Source organism: Trachemys scripta, chromosome 3, assembly GCF_013100865.1.
Source record: "Trachemys scripta elegans isolate TJP31775 chromosome 3, CAS_Tse_1.0, whole genome shotgun sequence".
In the NCBI taxonomy this organism is placed as follows: domain Eukaryota; kingdom Metazoa; phylum Chordata; order Testudines; family Emydidae; genus Trachemys; species Trachemys scripta.
In genome coordinates this window covers 76,722,295-76,740,382 of record NC_048300.1, presented here as the reverse complement: position 1 = coordinate 76,740,382, position 18,088 = coordinate 76,722,295, and the positions used below count along the sequence as shown (strand labels likewise).

Here is an 18,088-nt window from a genome sequence, read left to right as displayed (position 1 = left end):
TACATTAATGGTCCATTAAAGGGACACTAAGACACACATAAAGAGATGCAGAATATTCAGTTATTTTACTAAACATATATTTAGAAACTAATGATTAGATGGTGTATGGGAAAGCTCCCTTGAGGGTGTATGCTGTGTTAATTGGTTTAGTGGGCATGATGTTGAGGGGCAGCTATCTCAGGTTTTAAATCAGATAGACCCTCTAGTGTAGATTGGCATCCTCTCTATAAAACTATTCAAAAAGTGCTAATAAACCCATTGGCAGATGTTTTCAATACTACATTGATAGGGAAGAAGCTCACAGCATCAATAAAAGAAGCATTTCTACTAATCCTCCCTAAGTCAGTAAATGTCTAACTGTCTGGACATCCTACTAACTCATCTCTCTTAATCTCCCAAGGCCCAAATGTGGATCATGACGTGCAACAGACCCCAAATGGGAGGGAGGAGGACAGTGGGGGGCAGGGCTCCATGGACCCCCCCCTCCCCAGGTCCCACTGTCTGTTGCTTAACCTCTCTTTTCCCCCAATTGGCGGCCCTTGGGGGAGCTCTCTGAGGGCAACCACCCACAGGCAGAGGGTTGGCTCTGCCTCTTCCCTTCCCCTTACAAGAGAGGAGGATCTGGCTGGAAAGAGGGCCAGTCTCCCAGGCAGCCCCTAGACATTCAGCTCTAAGGGCTCAGTCCCTTCCCCTGGTAAGAGAGGAGGATCTAGCTGGAAAGAGGACCAGACTCTCAGGCAGCCCCTAGATATTCAGTTTTAAGAGCTCAGTCTCCTTTGCGGGGTTTACCTTCTATGCCTCTTCCTGAGGCACATTGCTTTGCTGTCAGGGCGGCTTCAGGAGCGATGCATCTTGTGGCTGTCTCCTCCTCAGCTGAACTACCTCTGTTACCAGCAGCCTCTGGGTGGAGCAACCTTCTTCCTTTTCACGTCCTTCCTAGGTAAATTCCCCCCTTAAACTCCTCCTCCTCCAGGCTGAACAAGCCTTGCAGGTACGTTAGTGTGGAATAGACCCACAGGAGTTTGCTAGCCTCTGCCATACCAGTGTGAGGGCATGTCCTTTCACAGTAACACAATTTTATTCACAGAGGAAACTTAAAAGATAATGGAGCTTTAATATAAATAACTGTACAATCTGTTTAATGATTATTTATTTTTAATGTAAATAATTTTCAGCAGTAAAATAAGGGGACACCAAATGTGTGGATATTAATAACTTAGGGACTAAAGTGAGTGACATCCCTCAACAAAGACACAATTGAGGGGTATGAACTGACCTGTAAAAAAATATTGGCCAAGGTTTAGGCTAGTGGTTTAAACAAAATATCATCCACTTATATATGCAAAGAAGAGACAGGCAGGTAACAGACTGTTAGATGGTGGTTGAGAGATTATTTTATCTGACTAATCAAATAAATGATTCTGTATTTTAGCATTAGAGGCTAAGAAAGCATTTAATCAGATAGAGTGAAATTATTTTAGAGCAGTTTGGAACAATATGGAATTGTGGATAACTTTCTTAGATGGACAAAAACTTCTTTATATCTGTAACCTGCTGTGAAAATGAAGAACAGAGGATATAATCAGAAGTTTTCATTCAATCTGGAAGCACGAAGCAGGGATGTTGTGTGTTACCTGTGCTTTTTACCTTGACAATGGAATCACTCGCTGAAAGAATCCACTGCAACAACATTGTTAAAGGATACCCAGCACAAAATTTCCTTATATGTTGATAATGATACTTTGTTCTTAGCCAACCCCATAATTACTTTGAGGGAACAGTCAAAAAATATAAATAGTTTTGGAACTATGTCAAAGTAAAAAGTTAATCAGATGAAGTCTGACATATTGGCCCAAAGGTTCAGTTAGATACTGGTACCTTGGAATACAGTTATCAAATAATATATATATTAGTTATATGAATTTAAATATAAAATACTTACAAGTAGGAGAGTTGGAAAGGCAATACTGTTTCGTGGATGCAGGGTAGTTCAAAGAAAATTAACATTTTATCTACACTCACCTTTGTATTCCAGACACATTAATTTACAGTACTGGGCAAAATTCTCCACAAAGTGCAAAAAGATATTTAATCTTTTATATGGCAGAAACAAAAACCCAGAATAAATGCAATCTCAAACATGAAAGTCTACTAGTGCTGCCAGTTAAACTTGGTTTAATCTTAACCTAGACAAGCATTTGAACCATTTCAGAACAGAAGGAATATTGTTTAGTATTAAACAATAATAACTTAGCCTGCATTTCAATACCCAATAAGTAACAGCCATTCTGCTGGGGTATAATATCATACAAACTGAGTAGTTTCCCCTCTTTATTATATCCTCATCTAGAATTTAATCAGCAAAAATGTTAGGGAATCTTCAGTTTTAGGAAGGTATGTAATAAATACAATAGGTCAATTATATCATGAAGACACTAATAAGTTTCCAAAAAAATTAGAAACCACTTTGGGTGTTCATGTCTCCCTTCTACCAATATTTACAGCGCAGATCTTTGAAATCAATGGAGCTGCACCAGTTTACACCACCTGAGGCTCTTGCCCAGTATTTTTTATAAAACATAATATATAGGATGTTGGTAGATAATGGCTTTAGAATCAGTAGCTCTACTGGAACTGGAACAGGAGTACTTGTGGCACCTTAGAGCTTATGCTCTAATAAATTTGTTAGTCTCTAAGGTGCCACAAGTACTCCTGTTCTTTTTGTGGATACAGACTAACACGGCTGCTACTCTGAAACTTGTCTACTGGAACTGCAGTTAATAAGAGTACCATCTCACAGATAGATACGTAAAGTAATGGAGAGTCAAAGAAAGAAGAATGCTAGCTTCTTTGGGTTGGGTTGGGATGGGGGTTGGGGGAGATGCTAATAAAGATACAGCCACTGAGAAAAAATTATCAATGCAGTCTTTTTGGTCAGTGTCTTTTATATGTACCATTGTAAAAGAAAACTATTTTGAGATATTGTATCAAAGCTTTAAAAAGTTTATAAAATAGCCTTTGATCAGTGCAGGAAAGGGATGTGGAAAGACAGGAAGGTTTATTCTTATCTGGTAGGATGGCTCAGAGGCACAAGAATTATTGGGGCAAGATTACAGATCAAATCAATTTAATGCTCAAAAATAGCAAGGAAATATAAATTAGCTAAGGTTAACTTGGTAACCCTTTGTAATGCAGAATATTGCACTGATCCATATAAGTAAAAATTACTGTAGCAATATTTATTTTAAATTCATTTTCACTATTTTGAAAATTTTAGGTTAATGTGTGATGAATGGTATAATTCTAATTTTTGAATAGTAAGAAAATAAGGGGTAGAGTGGAAGATCTGAAGTAAAGCACCATTTTAGGTAATATTTTGTCAATTTACTAGCTGTGCAGATGCGAGATTACATGTATGTTTAGGTATTGTAACTGTGTGAAAACAATTTTCTTGAAAATAATAGTAATGAAATCTGACAAATGCTTAGACACAGCTGAGGTGTGTGTTCGAGAGAGAGAGCCACTAATTTTCTTCACTTCCTTCATAGTTAGTCTTATTCTTGCAAGTGTAAATTAGACCCAGATGTAGAAACTAGGCCAAGAAGGTTTATACCTCATTTGGAAAGAATATTAAGATCCTTATACTGAATAGAGATCTTATGCCATCATTTCACTAATAGCATTGAATAACTGTTTTATTAGATATATAGTAGCTGGCCTGAAAATGGGAGTTGGTTGGGCAATTGATAGTGATATGACCTCCAGCATTTTTAAAAAGATAAGAGCATCCCTCTTTTGTGACCTATATCTGTGTAAGGTGGAGGTACAGGTTAGTAGCATGGCATGTGTATTTAACCACTTCCCTTTTACCAAATGTACTGTGTTGGCACTGTTGCCTCTCATAATAAATTTGGACATTGGAGACTAGGGAATAAGATTATTTCCAGATGGCTGCTAAAAGGCTTGCAACAGGTTGGCTTTTAGTTTAAAACACTTTGTCTCTTAATGATAATTGAGATTAGGTAAAACAGAGCCATCAGAGTAGAAATTTGCCTATGCCTGGTGGTGAACATATGATTAACCACCACTTCACATGTTTATGCTAATGGGATGTTAACTCCTTTGTTTGCTTGAGATCATGCTGCAATCTGCTTAATTTTATGCAAATTAGATATTGTCCTCAGAATCCTAGCAAGTTGACAAAATGGCCTTATGTTAGGCAAGTTTGCTCAGTCTTTCCTCACATGATTCATAAATTGTGCTGCTGTTCCATCAAAAGACACTGGTGTTCCTCTTTCCTCTTTTGTAACTTTCTCACTGTCAAGAAATGCTGGTAAGAAAGGGGAAGAAAATTCAGCTAATGTCTGTGTGCCTATTGCATTTCAATACTCCTCAATATCTTGGCTAATTGGGCTCCTTGGGAATATAGGCCTTAACATATAATTGATCTATCCCATTTGGTATCCTGCCTCATCAGTGGTGACCTATACCAGATGCTTCAGAAATAGATGAACCTCTCAACCCAAAAGCCATTATTCCCCTAACCAATTGTGTAATGTTGTATATTGGGGATAAATAGATCAGGGGGATAGAGAATGAAAGGATTGGTGAGTAGTAATTGGATAGGTGGTAGTGTGTAGTGGGAGGATAGATGGAAAGAGGAGAAGGAGGGGTGGAGAATAAGCAAAGAGCAAGAGATTACTGGGAATAAGATGACAGAGAAAACATGAAGAAGGGAGAAAATATAATGCAGGGAAGATTATATTTTTGTGCTCGTGTGTGCGCACACCATTCACATAAATTATCATTCCACCTTGCACTCCTATAGTGTATTCTTGGTCTGACTCTAAGGCAGAGATTCACAATTTTTTTTGTAGATGGACCCCTTTTCAAATGCAGTGTTAATCCCAGACCCCCAACTGAGAAACTGATTGACAAAAGTATATGTATACTTCATATAAACACGTACTGTTAGTAATGCTTTAAGTAAAGGAGTATAAGAGTACTTACAGATATCAGTGAGATGGGTGTGTCTGTTTCTTGCTGCAGAGTCTGTCTATCCTTGGGTGGTGGTTGACTTGTAAATCATTCTCCACTTCCAGTTGGGACCTGAACTTTGTCTTTATAAATGTCATGGTAGAGAATGATGCTTGACATATATATGTTGCTGGCAAAGGTAGCAACATTTTCATTGCTTCTGTAACTAATACTGAGTACTCCGCAGCAACAGTTGACCACAACTGGCCAGGTGTCTGTTCCTGAAACTACAGGACAGTTCAACCAGCTCCTGTTCTGCTTTTCCACTCAAACAGCAAGACAACATATCAGAAGTTGAGAACAGATCCCAAACCCAATCATATTTCACCATGTTTATATTTTTAAAGTAAACACTGAAGTACTCTGCCAAAGTTGAAAGGTGAGCAGTGATCTATCACTTAGTTGTCATGCTGTTAGTATCCAGAAAATCTGTCAATGGAGGAAACATATCTGAGATTCCACTGCTCATTCTAGTTTTCCAAACCTCTACTTTATTTTGAAATGTTGTAATCTTGTCACTCACCTCAAGTATAGTGGTATTGCCCTCTTGTGTGAACAGGTTCAGTGCATTCCACCAGTTAAAAATGTCTGCGAGGTCTGCAAGCTTTGCAATCCATATTGGATCAGAAAAGTTTGCGGCAATCTTGGGATTATGCACTGAAAGAAAACACAGCAGCTCTTTGTGAAGCTCAAAAACTCTTTCCAACACTCTGCCATGAGATAGCCAACTCACTTCCGTATGAAACAATGTGTCGTATCCTGCACCCATTTCTAAACATAGCTTTGCAAAAAGGTGTGAATTCAAAAGCCAGGACTTTACAAAATTCACAACTGTGTCAGCTGCATTGAGCACATCATGTAATTCAGGTTCCATTTTCTTTGATGCAAGGGCCTGGCGATGCAAGGTACAGTGTGTTACAATTACCTGTGGCTTTATGGCTCATATTCTTGCTATACCACCACTTCTATTGCCTTTCATAGAATAAGCACTGTCCATGCAAACAGCAACACATTTCTCTCAATTCAGTGATTCAGCTTTCATGAAATCATCCAATAATTTGAATATTTCCTGATCTGTTGTCTGTTTTGGTAACTCCTGACAAAAAAAGAAAACTTTACAAAATTTCCCCCAGTCAAACATAACGAACAAAAACTAATAATTGTGCTGCATTACCAACATCAGTTGTCTTATCCAGGTGAATTGCAAACTGTTCACACGTACGTAGCCTTTCAGTTAGATAGCTTTCAAATAATGTAAAATGCTATTCAATTCTCTTACTAACTGTGTAATTAGAAAGTGTTACGGCCTTAAGTTTCTTCGCTGCATCTTCCTTTACCATCACTTCGCACATTTCTACAGCAGCTGGAAGAATCGGTCCTTCTCCAGTGGTACAGGATATTTTACTCTTTGCAATCTGAAGCACCGTTAAGAAAGATGCTTTCAGATCCTTTTCTGGAACCGATGTTGTGTTTGTCATTTGAGTTTTCTGTTGATTGTTTCTTCTTTCTCATTGAAAAAAGTCTCTGGATTTGTCTTTATACTCAAGTTGCCCTGTTGCGAGGGCAGATTTCATTGCTTTGTTTGATAGGATTTATAAGCATAGAACGCATTGCGGTCATCCATAACTAAATTCCGTAAAACCAAAATCAGTATAACTTTTGTCAAACTTTCTGTTCATTTGTTTCTTACTCCTTCACTCTGCATTGTCCATGACTTTAGCACAACTAGCAGTACTAGTATGAGGACATTTTAAAAATTTATCAATTTTTCAATGTAATTTGCTCACACACTGTAAAAATATATTCCACTTCCACCCACCGTCTTAGTCGTTAAAGACGTCTTAGTCGTAAAAAAAAAATGAACATCACTTCTGAGTTGCTGTCACAAAGCAGTGAGATTTTTTTATGTTGATGCTTATGCCATGTGAGTATTACGGTGTTGTTCACGCACCATTTGTTGGTTTTAATTGTTAGGCAATGCAGACGTGGTGAAATTTTTTTTTTCATAATATTTTGCGGACCCCTTGTGCAGTCTCTAAGGATCCCAGTTTGAGAACCACTGTTCTAAGGTAAAATCTGGTCTCTCTCTATACTGCTCAGGCAGCTCAAAGGAGCCTAATTCTGGCTATAATTAGTCAGCTGAGAATTTCCCTGAGTGTTTCTCTCGGCTAGGGTAAAGATATCAGAGTCAGTTCCTGATACAGCCTCTCAGCTTCTTCACTGGCACAGAGCATGTGCTGGGGAGGGAGGAGGTGGCTCCCTAGATGGTGTAAATTACAGTAGCCCCTAGATTGCCCTAACTTGCTCTGAGGCTGAGGCTGTTGCAGAACAGCCCACCAACTCATGGACCTGTGTAACTGACCTTTCCCCTGTGCTTAATAGATCTTGGATGTAGAAGAAAATCTACCCCTCCATCTTCAAAGTATAGTCAGTGATTGAATTGACTCGAGCACATATAGAAATTACAGGGAGAATGAGGGAGGGATTTCCTTGTCTCCTTTGCAATTCTTTCTCCTCTCTGGATACTGCTATTCCTGCCAAGAATGATTTTTATCCTTGATTTATAAAAGTTCTTCTGGAGAGCCAACTTTTTGGCTTTAAAAATACAATAGAGTATTCCAAATTAAATGGGTTTTAAGGAAATTTCCTTGGGTAAATTCTCTCCAGAAACTCGAACTTTTATTTTCTCTGCCCCACTACAATTAATCGCTTTTGTGAGCTGCTCAAAAGATATTTCCTGCTTTGCACCTGCCGATTTGATCCTGGTATAATGTTCTTGTGTGCCCTCTAAATGGCATTTCCTTCTGTCTGTCTCTTTCAACTAACTTTTCTATAGCAGATCCTGTAAATGGGCCTTCATACAGTGTATTTTCAGAATCAGGTGGACAATTTGTATTGCATTATGCCTCATAATAAAAATGGTTGGTATCATTTCTTAAAAATGATAATTGTGATTGGGCCTCTTGTTTTTTGAGGTATGTAGGTGATGAAGGCATCTTATTCATTGTTCATTCCTTCTTGTCTACAGACCCATCAGCACTGCTGCTTTCAGAATCTGGTATATATCACTACATCTAATTCCCCCTCTTTTCTTTGCACTAAAAAGTGACAAAGAGTCCTGTGGCACCTTATAGACTAACAGTGGAAATTTTAGGAACCGATCCATGCAACAATGCCAACTCTGCCCACATATCTACACCAGCGACACCATCACAGGACCTAACCAGATCAGCCACAACATCACCGTTTCTTTCACCTGCATGTCCACCAATGTAATATACGCCATCATGTGCCAGTAATGCCCCTCTGCTATGGTCAAACTGGACAGTCCGTACGTAAAAGGATAAATGGACACAAGTCAGATATTAGGAATGGCAATATACAAAAATCTGTAGGAGAACACTTCAACCTCCATGGACACACAATAGCAGATGTAAAGGTAGCCATCCTGCAGCAAACAAACTTCAGGACCAGACTTCAAAGAGAAACTGCTGAGCTTCAGTTCATTTGCAAATTTGACACATCAGTTTAGGATTAAACAAAGACTGTGAATGGCTAGCCAACTACAAAAGCAGTTTCTCCTCCCTTGGTGTTCACACCTCAACTGCTAGAAGAGGGCCTCATACTCCCTGACTGAACTAACCTCGTTATCTCTAGACTGATTCTTGCCTGCATATTTATACCTGCCTCTGGAAATTTCCACTACATGCATCTGATGCAGTGGGTATTCACTCACAAAAAGCTTATGCGCCAATACAACTGTTAGTCTATAACAGGGGTCGGCACTTTCAGAAGTGCTGTGCTGAGTCTTCATTTATTCACTCTGATTTAAGATTTCGCGTGCCAGTCATACATTTTAATGTTTTTAGAAGGTCTCTTTCTATAAGTCTATAATATATAACTAAACTATTGTTGTATATAAAGTAAATACGTTTTTGTAAATGTTTAAGAAGCTTCATTTAAAATTAAATTAAAATGCAGAGCCCCCCGGACCAGTGGCCAGGACCCGGGCAGCGTGAGTGCCACTGAAAATCAGGTCATGTGCCACCTTCGGCACGTGTGCCATAGGTTGCCTACCCCTATAAGGTGTCTATAAGGTGCCACAGGATTCTTTGTCACCTTTTACAGATCCAGACTAACATGGCTACCCCTCTGATTCTTTGCACTAAGCTTTCCTTATGTGCTCATAGACCCTCACTTTATCTATTGAAGTCTAAGTTGCAATCAAACTCTATCCTCATCAACAACTGGGTGGAAGATTTTATGACTTGTATTAGTGGCATTGATGGATACCATAATGGTGATTGCCCGGAGGAAGAACACCTGTTAGCTCTTCAGTTCTTATTATTGCTCCCACAGGTGTTGATCTTTAAAAAGTTTTGTTTAGTAGAGGAAGAAAGGTGAATGTGTGCTTTGTGCTTAGTGTCATTCCTCCCCCGTTGGCTTCCCAGTATTCACATTTTTCTGTTTTGCAGAAATCATTCCTTTGCCACATGTTGAGTAACATGGGACATAGCTATAGCAAAGCTGGTAGCATACTTCTCTAAATGCAGTATAAATGACGAACCTATAGTTGCTGCCTGGCTTGTTGCATATTAGAAGAATTCACAGTTAAAATCAATGATGCACGATTCCCTATCTCCAGATAATGCCTAGATTTTTTTCTCCTGTGAGAGTCATACAATGGAGAGGTGGTGTCATTGCTCTGGCCTGAATTCCAGGTACTGGAGCAACACTCTGGACCACTGCAGCAGCACTACTCCCCAAATTGCGCGGGCCCCTGTGCACTTACTTGGTCGCACTGGTTATTCCTCCACCAGTGCTTGGGATCCTTAACAATTATGCTTTTTGACAGGATTGCGGAAGTCATTTATACTGGTTTAAAGTATGAGCCCTCAGACTTCCACCAAGTAGCCCTCATTTTGTCTGCTGACCACATAAAGCTTTATATAGTATCATTATATGTGCCTCATGTTGCAGTATTGATCTCTCACTGCACAAAATAAAACCCAGTACACCATTGTGGATTTAAATGATCACAAACCAAGCTCTCAGTTTCTCCCTTGCTACTATATTGCTTCTCAAAACAGATCATTGTGACTGTGGTGTGTAATGGGATGACAGGATTTTTCTGTTGGCCCCCCCTGCTGGTGTCAGAACCTTGTATAAAACTGCTGGTGTTCCAATGGCTCATTTTGGTCTGTACTGCTCATTAAACACCTCTGGATATAAGGGAGATAGGAGTGGCTGTCTACGGAGTGAGAATTGGGGATATAGGAGGGAGGCAGTCGCAGAGGAAAACATTAGGTACCTCCAAACTCAGGGAGGAAGTTTGGGGGAGGTTTATTGTGATGTTGCTTTTTGACTACCAATAAAGCCAAACCCCAGAAAGGAACTGAATTTGGACACACAATTCAGGGTCTGTGTGCTCTGTTGAGCATAGGGTAGAGACTGAGACCATTCATAGTGTGTCATGAGTGATTGATAACTATGATTAGTTCCTGTTCCAAAGTGGAAAATTCATGAATGATTTTGGGGATAAATCCTTTTATATCTGATGCTCCTGGTAATGGAAAGTAATAAATCACAGAGTTGATTTGGCAAAGATCACTTAATTAATTACAGGTTTTATTATAATCTCGGTTTCCTTTCACATGGTTAGATACTACTTTTTCTACTGAATTAATAAATTCTATGAGTGAGTGTTGATTTCATATATTTATTCGAGTTAAAAAATTTAACATCATAAAAGTAGCATAGTAAAATTCCATGAACCTGCCAATGTTTTCATGAAATTTATTAAGCTGTTAATTTCACCCATCTGGTATAATATAATGTGGGTGTGCATAATTATACATACACTCTAGTGAAATGCAGTCATTGCTGGTGAGGAACTTGGTAGTCATTCAGCTCTCATTAACACTCCACAATAGTTTAGGACAAAATGAAGAATATCACATTTAATGGATATTGCCGGGGAATTTTGCCTAGGTAAATTACTTATCTAAACTGGAATTTGGCCCAGGCACTGGAAGTAAATATCAGAAATGCCATGGGATCTTTAATGACCACACATGGGGTTATTAAATCTTGGTTTTAACTGAAAGATTTATTTATTATTTTGATAGACTACCACTTTATGCATAACCAGCACTACTTTCTTCAGCATTCTAGGTTTTCCTTACAAATTCTGATAAGGGTTTATTGGTTACGAGTGAGTGTATAAGATCCTGGGCGTTGTGAGTTCCTAGACCATGCTCAGACTGTGGCTACCACCCAGTAGCTTACCCAAACTAGTGGACAAGGGGGTTAGCAAAGCTCTAGCTCACAAAGGCTCTGCCCACAACACTGATTGAGGAAGATGTCCAGCCCCACTGACTGGCTGGGATGCACTATTTAAAGCAGACAGAGGTACGGGAAGTTGTTTGAGCAACTTGATGAATCTCTGGTTACTACAAACCCTGCCTATTTGCCTGACTCCTGAACCCTGCCCCCCAGCCTGTTCCTGTCCCCTTTATTCCAGACCCCTGTCTGTTGATGGTTCCTGCTTTCCTGATGCGCTCCAGGTCCCTGCTTCTATGCCCTGCCCCTAACGCTGTCTCTGGCTCTGACCCTTGGCTTGGCTCCTGAGTCTGACCCTGGTTCCAGTTCCAGGCACCTGCTTCTAACCATTAGGCCTGACCGCCTATTCCCCGGATCTTCAGTGAGATCCAAAAGAACACTGTCTAGAGTACGGTTGTAGAAATTTAACCCCATGTATGCAGGAAAGTAATAAATTATCATGCTCAGTTTAGGTAAAATAATTACTTTGTCATCAAAATGAGACATTTTATCAAATTTATGATATTAACAAAATGAAATATTTTGACAGGTGTCTAAAGGATATTTCTATAATAACTAAAGTGACTTGTGTTTTCTAAAAAGCAGAAGGGCATTTTTTTATAATGTTGGCAGTAGTGATATAAATATAATTTTAAAATCAACCTCTTGTGGCATTTAGAAAGTGCCTATTTTAGTTACTATGATTGCGGTCAGGAGTTCACTGATGGCACTTTTAGAAGGTGGTTGCCAGATCTGTATATGCTTTTCTGATTTTTCATCACGGACTCACAGGCATATTTCTGCTGTCAGGAAAAGCTACATCAGGGAGATTTGCCTTATGGGCATATACTTGATGCCTTTTCATCATAGCCTGAGTTTTGATATTAACCTCCCCTCTGGGAATTCATAATCATTCAACATGTATAAAACTTTCATGTATAGCATCATACCTTCTCCCTAGCTTTTTTTCAGAAGTAGAAAGGAGGCTCCAGATTTTAATTAAGAATCTTTTCTTTTTCATGTTTTATTAAGGATCCTGTGCACTAAGACTTGTAATGAGTTCTATTTTCTTTGGAGATACCATTGTTTTGTTGTCAGCCTTGCTGCCTTAGAGACATCTGAATATTTACCATTCATCCATTATTATATGTCAACTTTTCCCTCATTCTTCCCCTCCCTCCACCTCTGTGGAAGCAAATCACAGATTAGGTTTATAAAACATTTATAGTGGCTCGGGGTGGGGGGGAAGGGGGAGGATGACAGTTATACACCCTAATGTTAGGGGTTATTTTTTGAGTTTTGAGGTGATAGATGGCTAATGTATGCACAAGTGGATGTGCTTCACATTAATTTCTAGAAGCAGCATTTCATCCGTAACCCTTGAATGCCTTTGCTGGTTACGTCAGAGCCCCTAAAGGTTATTTTATAGATCTGTCTTTGTAGGTACTTATATGGCCACCTTAGGGCTCGTCTATATTTAAATGTTTTACTAGTATAACCATTTTGGTTAGGGGATGTGATTTTTTTTTTTACTGAAATAGTTATACCAGTGAAATCCTTACTGTGAACACAGTTACAATTGTGTAAAAATTACTTATACTGGTATGGTTATTCCCCTTCCCATACGGGAATAGCTGTAGTGGTAGAAAGCTCCTTTATACTGCTATAACTGCATCCACACTAGGGGGATTGTGTGATTTTAACTATACTGACATAGTTAAAATGGTACAACTTTCTAGTGTCATTAGTGTAATTATCTTTGTGAGGTAGGGAAGTGCTATTGTCTTGATTTTTACAAAACGAGGAACAGAGAGTTTAAGGACTAATATCACAAGCAAGCTAGTGGTAGAGCTGGGAATTTAACTCAGGACTCCTGACTCCCAGTTCTGATTCTCTAACAGGAATCACACGTTGCTCAGGAACTGTAGGCAAAATAAGATGGGAGTATCAGGAACCCTGCATGGCTCCTAAACTACACATTTCAGGGAGAGAAAGAAGTGGAGATACCTGATTTTTAAGCACTTATCCATGCAACCTCAGCGTTTTCTTAATATATTCTTAATATATTATTTTTAATAGGTGCATACCATTTACAAACACAGTATGTCCTATATATAAAAACCTTAAGGAAATAATGGTATATGGTATTTATCGTTATGCAAGAAAGATATTTTCTGGAGTCTAACAGATTGATGGCACCCATTTAAATGTACTATATCATCTGGCAATTATGAATTGAGGTACACTATAAAGCCTGATGATGATCTGATGGACTACAAGGTAATGACCCATGAATTACAAGTGGGAAATTTTCTTCAACTTAAATATCAGACATGGATTTTCCCCACAAATGTAAAAAATAATTAAAAACTAAAAAGGAAGGAATGTTTTCTGTGTAAAAGAATCTAGGTAAACCATAATTTTGTACATCTTGTTCCAATAGCTTATTAAGAACGTTTCCTGTAATGGGATTCAGTGGAGCAGAAAAATTAAACAGAATGCAAAACTCTTCTGTCTTTTATTACTGTTGTTTTAGCTGCTGCTTGGGTGTTCAGTTGCTTAATTTCCCGTGTTTTCTGTGCAATCTACTGATGTTGCAAATGTTTGTTTCCTTCTCTCTTATTCTCCCTCCAAATGACTCTGCAGGAAGTAATTTCTGTACTGCTAAGGATCTTGCAGAAGAAATAAGATCATTAACATCTGAGAGAGAAGGGCTGGAGGGACTTCTCAATGAGCTGTTGGTGCTGAATGCCAGAAATGTCCGAAAATTAGAGAGAATTAAAGAAGATTACAACAGATTGAAACAAGAACTGGAGCAGGGGGAGTCTGCCTTTGGTAAGTAGTTCACCAGCTGTTGGGTGATTGAAGCTTTGCTTTTGCTATATTGTGGGCAGACCAGTATTCTGCTTGATTGGATGAACATCCCTGTGATGTGTGTGACATGCAGAACATACCATTTTTAGGAGGGAAATTTTGGCAGGACCTTGATAAACAGTAGGTTGTACATGCTGTCAGGCTTTGTCTTGTTATTCATGAGTGACATTTTTTCTAGCTTTGTGTATATTAATTTTGTAAAGTGCTTTTAATATCTCTCTTAGCCCTGATTCTCAAAAAGTCTCTTCTGCTGAAACCTAATTAATAATAATGCCTTGTGCATGTACATCATGTGCATAATCAAATATCTTGTACATAAATGTTCTTGTACTTTTCATCTATGGAAAATGTAGGTTGTCCACAACAATAGGAACCTCTGCCTTTAACATAATTGGATATTTATTCAGGATGTTTGCTGGGAAAGTGTGTAACCCATAGAGGGCGCAAGGTTTTGAAAGCAAGAAGTCTTTATTTAAATAAGTGGTTTAGCGAGAACAGCTAGCAAGTCTACATAAGCAGTCTTTGTGGTTTACTGTTTCAAAGCAGAATCAGGAAATTTGATCTGTGATTTAAGTGAATGCAACTGACAAAGTAGCGCTGCTTCTAATTTCTGTAGCTCCTCTGTCTTCTGCCTTCCCCTCCTGAACCCACCCAGTAAGTTACCAGATAAAGTGGCTATGTTGCTTAAGTAAAAGATGGAGTAGTGTTTAATTGATTACAAATACACACATACTGTAGTTACCTCTGCCTGCTAAACATAATCTTAAAATTGCTTTCTTGAGAAAGAATTAGAGATAGTTCCAGAGTTTGACACTTTTTTCCTACCTCAAAATTTTCTGAGCAGTATGTTGGTAGAAGAGACAAAAGCATTGCCCTTTTGGAAGGATGCTGAGTTGCGTTTCCTAGGTGACCAGACAGGCAAAGCTATGTTAAAAACAAAAAGATGGATTTTGTAGGCCATTAAAGAGATTTAAAACAACAGTACTCTTGAAAACACATGTAGGAAGGGAAGGAAGACGTGTTCTCTACGCTACTAGACAAGTATTTATCCTGCTAGAAACTAGAAAAGATCCAGAAAAGTGGAGCAAAAATTTTAATGGTCTTCCTCCAACATTAATGTTCTTCAGCATAAGCAAAGTGATCCAAAAGCAGATGATGAAGCATGCTTTCTAATTATTTGGGGTTGCCAGTGCATTGAAGAGTTATTTTTGGTCCCCCAGGCTGTGCCCTTCATATTGCTACTTGCTCTGTTAAAGAAAGGGAACTTTCCATAACACATAATTTTCCAAATGGTACATTTTTCAAATGAGTTCTTCTTTACTGAGCTTTCAGACTGTTTGTGTGAGCTTGTTGAAGCAACAGAACTGGCAGCACTTCAAAGACTGCCCTCCCCCCTTTTTTTGAATGTATGCAATGAAGCATCATACTGTGCTGAAATTTACTGCAAATTATGACAATAATATATTGTAAAGCACTGAGATATGTCAGAGATTTACTATGCAGATTGTAGTTTGATTTGTTGTGATTCCACAAGAATAAGTGAAGAAAGTTAATTCTGTATGAAATAAAACCCTATGGAGCACAAATTGCTGAAAGCTGTATAAACGATTAAAATTATTAGTTCTTCATATAATCTACACCATTTTACTTTTTGGAAGATAGACACTCCTTTAGATTTGAGAGCATCTAGCATGTGAATTTTGGTTGGAAACAAACCTGTGAAAAGTGGTAAATATCTTGTATTTTAAAAAAAGACATGGAGTTTCATGAACCAGTTGTCTTTTCACATAGTACTTTTATGCTTGTAAAATAAAACATGGAATAGTCTAAACTGCAGATGGCACATTATCATTGAGAAGGCTTTCTCTGTGATTGCTGCTGTTTATTGAATGTCGCACCCTGTTTTCTATGGCAGACTGATTGGTGATGAGGACTTTTTTTTTTTTTCAAGGTTATTATTGCATTTAACCTTTAGCAACTGGCAATTGAAATTAGTTGAGTAACTTTGACTTTGGGATGTTTTGGTGTTCATCACAAAATATAGTCTATGAGCATGCATATTTAGAAAAATGGAGGGAGAAAGAATAGTAGAATAAAGATGAAGATACCAACTATATAAGGAATATCGATGATAGTAGGGATTGGTAAATACCCCAGTATGCACACCTCTCATTTTTATGATTAACAGGAATATTTTGAAAAACATACCTTGGAAATAATGATGATAGATGAGAGCTCCTGAATGATGGGCAGGGAAGTTTGGAGGAAGAATATCTACATCACAAAGAGCAAGCAGAGAGAACCAGAGAAATGAGATTCTCTTAAAAATATTATTATGGATGATTATTTTTATTATATCCTTCTGGAGATAGTTGTGGCAGAGAGAAACAGACCGCTGGAGGCATAGCAACAGCAAGACTGCACCCAGTCACTAAATGAAGGAGGAATGATGATTGCAAAATGGCTGTCATTGAAGTCCCATGACTTCAACAAACCCTGCTGCTAATTGACTAGTATGGTTTTGTGAAGTTTAGGAATCTCCCTGAAACCCCAATCATGCACTGATGCAAACTCCTAAATAAAAGCTAAATGATTTGGGGTTAATGTTGGGAAATCAGATTGTTCCCCAAAAATGCCAATATTCTGGCTATTTAGGAATTTGCAAAATTAGTATCCCATGTCCTTGTTGATTTGCGTTTAGAAAGCAATAGCAAAAACAGCAAAATGAGGTAAAACATGCATTAGTTACCCTCAGAGAACGTAGTCTGTCATATTTCACATAAAAATAAGTAGTTAAAATCATATGTCATTTGATTAGAGAAAAAGCAACATAACATTTTCATTTTTTAAAGCAAAGATTTATTCTTTTAAATGAGGCAGTAGATTTATTCTTTTTAAGGGGCGAAAATAGCTCAGTGGTTTGAGCATTGGCCTGCTAAACCCAGGGTTGTGAGTTCAATCCTTGAGGGGGCTGTTTAGGGATCTGGGGCAAAAATCTGCCTGGGGATTGGTCCTGCTTTGAGCAGAGGGTTGGACTAGATGACCTCCTGAGGTCCCTGCCAACTCTGATAGTCTGTGATTAATAAAGATAGAAATATACCTGAACCTCTTGATTCAGTTTTCCCAGAATCTGTAACAAAAATATTTTGTTAATTCTAGACCATTTTTCCCCCTCCTGCATTCCAGAGTTGTATATTCAGGTATTAGGTGCCTCAGAGGGCTCATCTTCACTGCAGTGCTAGATTGGGGTATACCTCAAATGTTACCACAACCCGACTCCTGTCTATGCACAAAAATCTCTAGCTCAAGTTCAGTGGTGGTTTAAACGCAAGCTAGCTGGCCTGTCAGGGGGTGTGGGTTGAAGCTTGAGTTCTGCTGACTCTTGACATAGTAACACAGTGGGGGCTCAGCCACTCTGGGCTGCTAATCCAATCATTCTGTGTGACTGCTCTCACTTGAGTTTAACTGGAGAGGTGTTAATTTGAGCTAACACTACTATGAAGACAAGTCAGTTTCCTTTTCTGAATCTTTATACTAGTTTAATTATTTCAGTGGTGTAGTTGATAGTCTTTCATTGTAGACAGCAGATGCTTAATTTTTCTAGCTAGACAATCAGACCATTGGCGGATATTGGTTGCTTTCTCTTCCCACTCTTGCTCTGTGCTTTTCTTTCATACTACTTTCTATCTTTAGAAAAACCTACTACCCCTGCATCAAAAGCCCCCTCTATTCTCCTCCACACCTCTCCTTGAAACCTACTACTTTGGCAAAGCCTTCCTGTGTCTATCTCTTCATTGACTGTTTCTGCACATCTCCTCTTTTGAACTGTTATATTTTTTGATTTGTGAGCCTTTTA

General features: G+C 38.6%; 1 protein-coding gene across 1 annotated transcript in view; it reads left to right on the top strand.

Annotated features, from left to right (window-relative positions):
• The window catches only part of DISC1 (DISC1 scaffold protein), a 344,506-nt gene that overhangs the window by 156,076 nt on the left and 170,342 nt on the right, over positions 1 to 18,088 (top strand). Inside the window, 1 exon segment of the mRNA XM_034765114.1 lies at positions 14,005 to 14,193. Coding sequence (XP_034621005.1) covers positions 14,005 to 14,193 — 189 coding nt within the window.